Genomic DNA, 12,000 nt, shown 5'->3' with positions numbered 1-12,000 from the left:
AAAAGGATAAAAAAAAAAAACAAACAAACAAAAAGCACACACAAAAAAAGAGAGCCTAAAGAAAGTAGCGGTGACCAATTCAAATTAAATCATCTTTTTACTGAAGTAAAAAAAAAGGGAGGAGGAAAAAGTCCTTCAGTTTATTTAATAATTACAGTTCAAAGAGAAGGAAAAACCAGTGCATAGACACAGAAGATTGTGCACAATAATGTTCCTTTTATATTTTGCTCCTTATCTCCACAGAAAGTTATGATTATTTTTAAAATCTGACACTGGAATAATAAAAATTCAGTTAGTGCCTTCCTTTGCCTGCGGATCTGAATCTTGGTTCCTCTTCCAAGACTACAAAAAAGTGCTTAGCACAGGGGACTCCCACAACCCGTAGAAAGGGAGAGGGGAGAGTAGCCTCCTCTCCCTCCAAAACCAAGGATCACATAATGATGTCCGTTTGCATCACTACAACAGTGACAGATCCATGGTGATGTGTGCTTACTCTTTGCTTTCTGAATGACGTGTTTTGCTGAGGGCTCAGAACAGCCACAGACTCCGTGAGCCGGAAGCTGGACCTCAGACAACTCCTTGAGGTAGCAGAAACAAAGCCCCTGCTTAGCTGAGCTGAAGCAGGATTGATGGACTTTGTACTAAGACTCACATTGTCCTTTGCTTTCCATGGTGCAAACACTGTGTATTGGACTTTATGCAGGCGCGGAGAGGGAAAGAGATGCAACTTTCTCAAGCCTGGAGTAGACCAGAGGGGGACAGCCACAAAAGCAATGGTTGTGTTTGTCTCAAAGGAACAGGCGGAATCTTTCTCGCTGTCTTATTTTCAGCAGTTGTATACATATCTGTGATAGCCAAATGCAGATATTTTGTGAATCAGAGCTGAACACATAGCTTTAGAGTGAAAAAACAGATCAAGCTCTCTATGGTTTCTTGACCACCACTGAAAAAAACCAAAATAATCAAATTCTATTTAGACAGAGGTTTAGTTAGTATTTCCACTGGGCAGTTAATGTGAGTTGCCTCTGTTATGAACCGTCTGCAGGGTTTTCAAGAAGATAAGGTCAAGCGTGTTCAAACCAGACAGTACAGAGTTGAAACTGGCCAGTGGTGCTCGCCGGAGCTTCATGTATTTCAGAATAATGAAATGGCACTCACAGAGTGAAAATGAGTCTTTTTACTCTTTTAAAGAGAAAGCAGATGTATGTATGAAGGCAAAATAAGTGAGCTTCAGTGTCAATTAGACAATTGGGTTGTCAATTCCAATTAGGTTGGAACAAGAGTAGAACACAGCAGCTTTCTTGCCATCCATGATATTGGCACTTCAGAATATGCCTCTGGTGGACCTCACAGTTGGCTATGACTCATAAATCCATAATAGTACAGGACTTGCTAGTGGAGGGGCTGTTTTTCTCCACATGTGGACCTCACAGTTAATTATGACTCATAAATCCATATAGTTCAGGACATGCTTGCTGAGGGACTGTTTTTCTCCATGTGTAGTACTCTCCCCTTTGCACACACTAGAGATATTTCCAACCAATAAACCATTGTTCTGTAAGGAAGGAAATTGGTGGCAGGCTTGTCAGAATTGTGCTGCAGCCCACTCAGTTTCCTAATACCTGTGTATTTTAATTAAAAACCATAAGGAATCTTTAGACTTCAGAGTTCACTTTCCAGCTCTTCGCCTGAAATAGTTAATTCCTTAAACTACAGCTCATGTTACAAAGCTGATTTGCAGGCATTTGATGTTGCTTTGAGAAGGTGCTTTGAGCATGGAGAGACTTCTGGTTTTGTAAGAATTTTTGAGGTTTCACTGTTTTGTTGTTTCTTTTTCATGGCAGAGCAGCTAAGAGATGAGGATAAGTATCTTTTCTAGTGTTCAACCTGAAATATATAAATAATGAAATAGAGGTCTAGTGTCAGTACTGAGCATTAAAAGAAAAGAAGAATCCGTGGACGGTATGGTTCTTTTTTTTCTCCCTAAAGTGCTTTACCGCTCCTCTAAAACAGGATATAGAAAAACTGTAATTAGCCAGTCAAAATATATGGAATCAGATTACTAATGAAATGCTCATTTGGGATGAAATCCCGGTCCTACTGAAGTCACTGGAAACAAAGGATGCAGAGAACCTCAGCTGAAGTGCTGAGTACCTTTGAGGACTGGGCCTCTCTTCCCAGAGAACTGGAAAGATCTATTTGAGATTCACCTGCAGAGGAAGTCGTAGCATGACAAAATGAGGATGGCACCATTCAGAAGGGCTATCTTGGATGGAAATAGCAGTTGCTCTGATTATAGCGTCCCTTCATTCTTCCAGGTGTGTCTGCTCAGCTGACCAGCACTCGTCTCCGTCGGAACACCTCCGTGGGCACCCCGTTCTGGATGGCTCCAGAGGTTAGATTCATGTTTCAAAACATTTTGTCACTTGTATTCGAGCTGCCACATTCTGCATTTCTGCTCGCTCTTTTTCTTTCTTCCTCACCACTGGACCTTTCACCACATGAAATAGCAATGTTCTTTAAAAAAGCCTTTTAAACCTTTTTTCTTACATGTTTGCAAGGATTAAGTTACAATGGGGTTTATTTTTGAAATTACAAGGTTAGAGCCAGAGATGAAGACTTTGAATTGCTTACGAAAATGTTAAGAGGAGAGAGTACTACCATTAATCCTTTCCAGCCTTCCAAGCTCTGAAACTATAGGTATCTCATCTCCCCATGGATGGAAGGAGCCCAGGGTGGTTGGTACTGTGATACATTATAACTTTTATTTTTGGATTTCTACACCTGCAAGTTTTTAATGCTATATATCCATAGCTGACAGCAAGAAATGGAAGAGGTTATTATGAATAAATAAGAAGTACTATGTATCTTTGGAGATTTTTCCGGCCTGAAATTGAAGCATATAAAGATACATTTTAAGCTGAGACAGGAAAAGTATTTCATTATAAATAAGCCTATATACTTACACTATTTGTGCACACACAAACACATGCATATACATCTATTTGTACCACATGAAACTACTCTGTTTATACACACATATTTTTATAAACATACTCTGTTTATACACATTGATCTAGCCATGTAGCTAACGGGATACACATTAGTTTAGACCTGTAGCTAATGGGTTGAAAAATTCTAGATTCATCCGGCATTGTGGATGAGCTGAAATGTATATGAAATTAAATACATTTGCTGTAATCCAGTGGCAAACACATTGTTGAGAAATTAGCTTGATCTTGATTTGGCTGAATAAGGACCTAGCAGGAGACACTGAATTCAACTTCAGCTTTACTGCTTGTTTCGATTCATAGAGAGAGCAATATAGCTCCATTAGCTATTTTGCAGGAATAATCTATAGAAAAGAGATTTAGGGTTGCTGAGTTTCCTTCTACTTCCCTCAGCCATGGGATGCAGTTTACCACCTTCAGCTGAAAAAGCCAAGGATTTGAACCCTTTTCTCAGATCAGGGAACATCTGGTCAAAGAACCTGGTGTTCACAGACACCTGCTTTCTCTGGTTTAAGCATTGCTTATTTTCAGCAACAAGATGCTTTAGCTTGCTAAAGGCATGCAAGTCTGTTTATTTCACCCAGTATCTCCATCCTGTAAGAGATTCCCCCAGCTGTGGGAGTACTCTTAAATTCAAACATTTGACCATCCAATGACCATCCCAGTCTTTTACTCCAACAGGTGATTGCCTGTGAGCAGCAGCTAGATAGCTCCTATGATGCCAGATGTGATGCATGGTCACTAGGTATTACTGCAATAGAGTTGGGAGATGGAGATCCACCCCTTGCTGATTTGCACCCTATGAGGGCACTCTTCAAAATACCAAGGTAATATCTTGATGTGTTTTTTTCTTGCCAGGTTAGACTGAACTTTTTCCTTAACTGTTACTTTCTTCAAACTTAGACTGTTTAAGTATGTGCAGTTTCTTCATATTAGTTATACTTGGAGGAGGTTAGAAATTGTGCAGCTGTGTTTTCTGCCCACTGTGCTTCAGCCATGTGTGCACATTGGGAAGTTCAGAGCTGATTGAGGCTACATTTGAGAAAAAGCCATAAAGCCTTCTCCTGAGTGGACTGCTGCCCAATATACATGAGTGCAAGACTCAGCTGAGTCCCGTATATTCTGTTACAGAGAATGACTTATGATAGAAATACAGAGTCTGAGTATGCCACTGTGGTGAACAGGCCCCATACCTGTCCTCAAGAGTTATCCCATGTCCTTTGAAGTAAAGTATTGTTCCACCACTCACATACATTTAGGCTGCTACCTTCCATTAGCTTGTGCTGGTCCTGGCAGTTCCAGTGCTGCTGTCCTTGGGCAGTGCAAATAGCAACTTCTTTCACATTTTCTTTGAAGCTGGAGATAAAAGTACCCAAAGTGCCACTTACAGTGTTTCAAAGAACATCAATATCTCAATATGTCTGTAGGGGATGATCATAAAGCAGTTTGTGGATTTCACTCTAACGGATGAAGTAGGACCACAATAGTTGAGACCACATAGTATACCTGAGTGCTTCAAATCCTTTTCAGCCAAGTCACCCAAATTACATTACATTACCTTCAGGTTTAAGAAATCTTGGTTGACTTGGCACTGAAGCAAAGCATGAATGCTCTTCTCACCTTTACTTGCGATGGGAAAAGCAGTTGCAAACTGCTGTGGTCAGTAATTTCAGCTAAGCCTTCAAAAAAAAAAATCTGGTTCATACCCTTACAAACATTGGGCACCTACCCTTTCTGCCCTGGAGTAAATATAAGATCAATACCCTTTCATTTCACTAAGTGAAACCTGAAAGTAGTAGAGTAAACATTATGCAACACTTAAACAAAAGCAGTTATGATGATTAATCAAAAATAGACACAGGAGTCACCTCATCTATAGGTGATTCCTTTTGTCTTCGTGATTACATTCGGTGAAAATGGCACCTCTGTTTGAATGGAAGAAGACTGTTAAAACAATTTGAACCAAATTAACACCTAGAATAAACAGCTCTAACTCAACAGAAAAGAAAGAAAAAAAGAATTTACAATAGATCTGTATTTATACCTTCAGTTGACTTCTGATTATCTTCTGATGAATGGGAAATAGTTAATACAGAGCTAGTTCCTTCTGACACTGCTCAGGATGTTGATTAATTCAGTCCTTCTGAGAAAACTTAAAATAGAATTTCTTTTTAAAAATACTCTTAAGAAAGTACATTGTTTCAGGCTTGAAAAGAGAAACTTGCCATTACAAGTGAATAGTGATTAATGGATTGTTAGTTTCATTTCCGTTTATTGATTTGATCGAAAAAATTATAGTGATTCTTAGCCACACTTGGCAGATCATATCCATGCTATTTCTACTTGTTAGTTATGTAAAGTAGGAGAACCAGTGAAGCATTGTATCATCTACTCATGCTTCTTTTACCAGTGGAAATCAATATCTTTTTTCAGTAGCCATCTAAAACTCATTACTCAGCCTGCCTTCACACATTGTTTTTGTCAAGTGAGTAGCTTATTAACTTATCATCCCACTGACCTTTGCAGGAATCCTCCTCCAACACTACAGCAGCCTGAACTGTGGTCACCTGAATTCAATGACTTCATTAACAAGTGAGTAACAACTGAGACCACTGTAGCTGAATATGGAACATGTGTAAAATGTTATGTTTAAAATATCTCTGTATTCTCTGTTGAAATCTGTTGCTACTAATATTTTTCCTTAAAAACCTAGTTTGTAAATCCAATTTGACTTCAAGTTGAGGCTCCAGATGTAAAATATGAAATAACAACATTTTAACACCCTTGATATTTCTGTTTTTCTAAATTGAAAGAATAATTAGTTTTTAAATGCAGTAATTTAGCTTCTTGGCCTCATCAATTCTGCAAAATCTTGCAGTTTTCAGTACAGAGCTGTTGTGATTAAGGTGGATGTATTTATTATGGAGGTATGAATGAACTACAGACAAGCATTTCAAAACTTAACAGAGAACCCTCAATGATCATACGCGTTTTCTGCCAGCACAGGTGCTTGACTAAAGATTATGAGAAGCGACCGACAGTATCTAGTCTTCTGCAGCATGATTTTATTAAGCAAATTGAAGGAAAAGAAAACGTACTACAAAGGCAACTCATGGAATTTATTGATGTCCATCAACAAATGGGAGTCACTGAAAAGGCAAGGTAAAAGTAGCTGAAAAGTAGACCAATTGGAACAATTTTGATACTTTCCCGTTTTCAGATGGCTAGCTCTCAGAGAAAGATTCACCTCTCATAACTTTAGCTGGCCAAAAAATAGGGAGCTTAATCTTTGGGGTACCCTATGGAGCCAATGGAAAGAGAGGGGCATCATGATTCACATGTGGGATGAATCAATCTTTAGAAGTGCCTCCCCTTTCTTCTGTGACTCAAGGTGCAAATTAGGATAAGGTTAGGTGAAATTAATGTTTGGCATTTTCTTACATATGCATCATCAGCTAATGTTTAGTTTAAGCAAGTATGCTAAAAGTAACTAGTCAGGTTCCTGCAAGAATTGGATGCTACCGACTGAAAGAAGTGATAGTGGTACCAGACCTTGTTTTGCAAACTTCAAATCTTATGTCTTATTGAAAAGATACTTTCTTTCTTCTACTAGTATTTAGTAATTCTGCATAAATCACTTAGCACCTGATGGCTTTTATTTAAAACAACTGAAAATGGCTTGGCTCAATTTTACAATTTAAAAAAAACCCCACCCAATACACTGAAGTAATGTGTCAGATGTGGAATGTAGTAGATTAGTGTTGATGTACTACTGGTGTGACTGCTGCTGTGCTTCAAGGTAAAGGATGACAATTTTTCTTTTTTTTTAAAATGGAACATAAAATTTAAAAGACATTTTAGCATCTGTATGGAAAACGCTTACTAAAATCTGCCACATTTCCTTCCACACATATTTATAGCAACAATATATACAGCAGTCTTCAGTTTTGATTTTGGAGAATTTTCTTTTTACTCTATCCATTGAAAATAGTAATTAAAAAAATATTTCTAAATAATTTATGATTTTCAAGTTTTCTTGGACTTTAAGTGGATGTCGGATGAATATTAGTTTCTCTTTTCTGGCATTTCAGTAAAAAACTATGCAGTTGGCTTAAATTTAAGTCTCAGACTGGATTTGTATGTTCTATGTGGTGCAGACTTGACATTTGCTTAATCCAGAAAGACTCTGGAACTGAAATAAACTTATTGGATGTCAGTGCTAAGCATTAAAACAGTAACATACTCCAGACTTTAAAAAGTATTTATTTATAAAACACAGGGAAATGATATGTGGTAAAATAAATCCGAAACACTAAATTATATGAATTGAAATCCTGATAACACTTGTGACACTGGTCCTGTCAAAGCCTAAATAATTTTTGAAAATCAAGCTTCTAAGTCAATTAAGTATCATGAGCTTTTTTACCCATTTTATAGAACTCATATGTTTGTTTTCTTTGAACTCATTCTTTTTTTCAAAATATTTTTGTTTTTTCATGTAAATGTTGCATAAAGCAAATTACATGAACTTTCTTTTCCTATGCAATGCAAACATAAAGAAAGTGGCCCAGTTTGCATGTACATAGAGCAGTCAAATGGCACAGGAACAGGTTTATTAACTGATCACTCTTCACATGGACCAGAGATTAAGGGAATGTATTACTATGTAGTGAAGTTACTTATGCTTTTACAGTGATCGAGTGTAATTTCTACATAAATTCTCCCAAAGAAAGATGGAATTTTCTCTCTGTAAATAATAATAATTTATTATCTGAAACTGTGCAAAAAATTTACTTATTTAACTAAGAGTGTAATTTCAGTGGCATGGTTTAACTAATAGCTTGGTCTATATTTCAGTTTAGCAGTTTAAAATACTAACAAGTAGGCTGATATTAGTTTAAATCTCATTGCATTGATTTAACCAAATCTTTTCATACCTGAGATCAGTGAAGGTAGTACGAAAGACTGCAAGTAAAAATCACATTTTACAGTCACTATACATATAATCACTTCAGCTTTAACATGTTTATTGACTACACTCGCTGGAAGATTGTCTTTCATAAGAGTGCATGCATAAAAAGATTAGCCTTCTCCTAGAAACAGTAACAATACCCATCTTAATATCTATTGCTATCTCTGTACAAGCAAGAAAAGCAGACATTTTTTTCCAGTAGCTGTAACTGTGGTAAAGTATGTCCATCATTTCACTTCAGAAGAAATTAGAATTCCAGGCCTGTAAAGGACGTTACTACAGAATAGCATTTGGTTTTTCTTCTGTTGAATGATGAAAATATTATACAAAGAACTTTGAATTCAGTAGTGATACTTTTTAAAAAGTCTTTAAATATTAATCATATGTATCTTCTGACCTTCAATCTGCACAGCGGAATGGTGTCAAAAGCAGTGTCTGTACAGAAGTACCATGTAAATCTGATTCAGAGTCAAGACTTAGGCTATGTAGTGACAAGTCACCTGGAAGAGTCTCATCTTAAATCTCCTGGCTTTCTTTTCTTGATTATCCTGTTCTGTGACTGTTTTTACACTGGTGTGTTAGGGCTCTGCTGTGGCATTCCTGAACTTTCACCAGTTGCTGGCAACTTTCGTTGTAAATCTCCCTCCTGATCTCCAGCTCACGCTTTCTTGGTCCATAATTTGAAGGCATAGCTCTCCTGCTTCTTGGCACTGGGAGGCAGGTAGTTTAAGGGATTAAAGAACTCTTCCTTCCACCAAGGGAAGAAATCCTCCTACCTGTGTCGTGTATATGGGCATGGCATATAAACTCAAGAAATTTGGTAATGTTGCCTTAAAGCTGGAAGTAAGGAATCCAGTTATTTTCTCAGTATGTGTTTCCTCTCCTCTTCAAATTAGATTTTATTAATAGAAATTTTGTATTTCAAAAGAGAACAGAGAAATGTCTGGAAGTTAATAGCTGAGGTCCAGCCACTGGGTTTTCCTGTGTGCACTATTCCTGTTTTCACTCAAAATCAAATCACCCACTTTGCCCAGCGTGCTGAGCTGTAATTTGGTTCTGACTGCCTTCTGCAGTGGTAGTCTGTTGATGTGCTTGTGATCTTATCTTGTTGTTTGCTGAATGTGCAGTTGATATAGTTCAAAAAGAAGATATCATGTTACGTTATGTCACATTTCAGAGGTTTTTGCAGAAGGCCAGATCCTCAGATCCAATCTTTGTGCGCTATTTCTGCTCAGGAAGGGTGTGTGACCTCTAGGCATAGAGTAGAGTCACCCTACAGTCACTCCCATTAGCACCATTGTTCCTGAGGAACATTGACAGTCACTGAGTCATTAGGGCATTGCACTGGGACCTCTGAACCTTCCCATTATTGTTATTCTAGTGAAGAGGAACCTAGCTTTAGGTTCTGCATTGTACTGCATCCTTTCTAAACACCTAGCAAGAGGAACAGAGCCCACCAACGTCCTGAGTAACCAGAGAAATCTCAACTTACGCTGATAAAAATTTAAACGGCAGTATGCCATAGACCTGCTCCAGACTTAATGAAGGTAATGGAAGATAGTACTGTTTTTTCAGTAGCCTCTGAACAGTCTTATAGCACTAGCATATCTTGTGCTACTCGAGGCTTAAAAAAGCATTAACACTAGCAATGAGATTCATTACAAATTCCACTTTTTTACTTTGAGCAAATGCAATACATTTTTCTTTAAAGTCATAACATCTTTATGCTAAAAAAATCTGTTTGCAACTTAACCTTTCCTAGCTCAGATCTTAGGCTGAAATTACAATGGGAAGAACATGAGAAAATATCCCTTGATACATTAACATTTTCCCGTAGCCTCTCGACTGAAACGTCTCTAATATCTGGTGTTTGGAATAAGTAACTATAGGAGGTATAGTAAGCTATAGGAGGTAAATTCATATTAGGGAGGAGGTGAAGCAGGCAAAGTTGCATACTTAGTGCAATTAATTTTGGGGGTTTTTTTATAATTTGGGTTCTCACTGAACTGCAGATTCCTGGTGAGGAGAGTCACTTTCAGGACAAGGGCCTTGGGCTTCTGCAAGAGTTGCCTTTGTCATGGCTGTAGCAAGAAAAGCCTGTTTCATTGTGCAACTTCATAAGGTGGTATTTGCCTCTTTTCAGAGGGGTTCATGACTCATAATCATCTTGATACTTCATTTCCCTCAGTCTTTTCAAATTAATGAACTTCCAATTAACAGAAAAAATTCTGTTACATCTTAGTAGTATGATCTTGAGGTTTTATACAAATAAACTTCATCCCGTATCAGTTACTCCAGTCCTCAGGACCACCTAGCTCTTTAAATACTGTATTCCTATTCTTTTCTGTGTTGATCGTGACACAAAAAGCGTGATAATGGAATTTATTGCACAATCTTTAATGAAAATAAGACAAATTCTCTAACGAAGAAACAATAACCTCATTTGAGCCTGATCATTCACCTTGGGACACTGCTTAAGTTTCCCCTCATTTTTAGGGAATCCTTCAATCACATACTTACATTCTTGTAAGTCACATTATAGCTCTTAAAATTTATAATTAGTGATGAAAATAATTATTAGAAATGAGTGCTGCAGCATATACCCCAAAACTGTTCTAAAAATACACTTCTAGCTAGGCCAAATGAGGGGAAAAAACTGCATTGTAAAGAGTTTTACTTTGCAACAGAAATAGCTGTCTTTGAAACGGCCTTCAGAACTGTCGCATCTACACCTGACAGTCAGTCTTGTAAGCCTTTTATCTTGAGTTGGCTGGCTGTCTTAATCTTGACTGCTTTTACAATAATCTCTGCAGAAATATGCAATGATTAGTACAATGTGTATTTCCTGAGAAATATGATTCATTCCAAATTGAGCTGCGTATGCAAGGGATATTCACTGCACCTAGATTTCAGCAACTGACTCTGGTCTCCAGGTTAAGAGCCTCATCTTTATATGCCCTCTAAATAAATATGGGAAAGAGACCCATTCTACTACAAAGTGATTCAGAGAAAGGGCTTTTGGATTACTCTCCTAAGATTTTGTCCTTCTGTACCGGCCATGTAGGGATAGCACTGAAATCCAGCGACAGAGTGCTAAACAGTTGCTCTGTTTAACTATTTGGAAAGGTCAGGGGGCTAAGTGCATAGAAGTCCATGTACAACATGCGCAAAAGTGGTCATTAATTTATTCACCCCTATTAAAAGCAGGGATTACCATATAGTTCCCTTCCATGACTTTCCCTGATTGCGCAGACTTGTGTCACTTATTTTCTGGGTGTTCTCTCTCTCTGTCTCTCTGACTCATCCTGCCAGTGGAAAGCAGCTGACAGCAATCCTTCAAGCTCAACTCTGCAGGGCAGGCTGTAGCGGAGGGTAGATCACCACACTAGCTTGACAAAGGCAGTATGAGGAGCAGAGTGAGATAGCTCACACAGGGTCCAGTGCTGACTTGATCAAGGTCTCCAGATGAAATCTGTATCAGAGTAGGTAGGGTCTTAAACCTGAGGCTTTGGAGATCCAGACTAATCCTTGAGCACTTCAAGCCACTTCTTCCTCTTCTGTAACCCAGTGTGGGCTTTGTTCTACCAACAAGGAGTGTGTATTCCTGCATTGAGGACACTCTTATGTAGGATGGCTATGCTGCAAACTGCTCTCAGGCTGTAGAAGCAATAAAGAGTTTCTGGCAACACAGGCTTTAGAATAAGCAGATCTCCAGTCCCATATGCTTCTAGTTAATACACATCTCTACAGCAGAATAAGAATATCCTTCCATACAATACAAGGGACAGCAGCAATGCCTGAATGGACAATAGTTTACCTCCTGAAGCAAAACAGGAGAAAGAAGTTCCTCCTGCATTCAGGACTCCCTGGGAGTAATGCTGTACAACTGCTACTTCACTGTTGTGTCAGTCCACTTGCTCAGCAACTCATTTCTCCTGAAGGTGGGATACCTCACCAGGCATCACTTACTTTTGGAGCTTCCCGTTCATCTTCTCAGTATGGTTCTTATCATAGAGC

At 38.3% G+C, this 12,000-nt stretch overlaps 1 protein-coding gene across 2 annotated transcripts in view; it reads left to right on the top strand.

Annotated features, from left to right (window-relative positions):
• MYO3A (myosin IIIA) overlaps window positions 1-12,000 on the top strand; it is a 119,250-nt gene that overhangs the window by 40,084 nt on the left and 67,166 nt on the right. For both annotated transcript variants that reach the window (XM_059818685.1, XM_059818684.1), the window contains exons 5-8: window positions 2,319-2,395; window positions 3,693-3,838; window positions 5,538-5,603; window positions 6,018-6,173. In XM_059818685.1, the coding sequence (XP_059674668.1) occupies window positions 2,319-2,395; window positions 3,693-3,838; window positions 5,538-5,603; window positions 6,018-6,173 (445 nt within the window). The remainder of the gene's footprint in view (window positions 1-2,318; window positions 2,396-3,692; window positions 3,839-5,537; window positions 5,604-6,017; window positions 6,174-12,000) is intronic.

This window comes from Gavia stellata, chromosome 6, assembly GCF_030936135.1.
Source record: "Gavia stellata isolate bGavSte3 chromosome 6, bGavSte3.hap2, whole genome shotgun sequence".
Taxonomy (NCBI): Eukaryota; Metazoa; Chordata; class Aves; order Gaviiformes; family Gaviidae; genus Gavia; species Gavia stellata.
The sequence above is the reverse complement of the archived record's forward strand: the minus strand, read 5'-3'. Positions and strand labels throughout refer to the sequence as shown.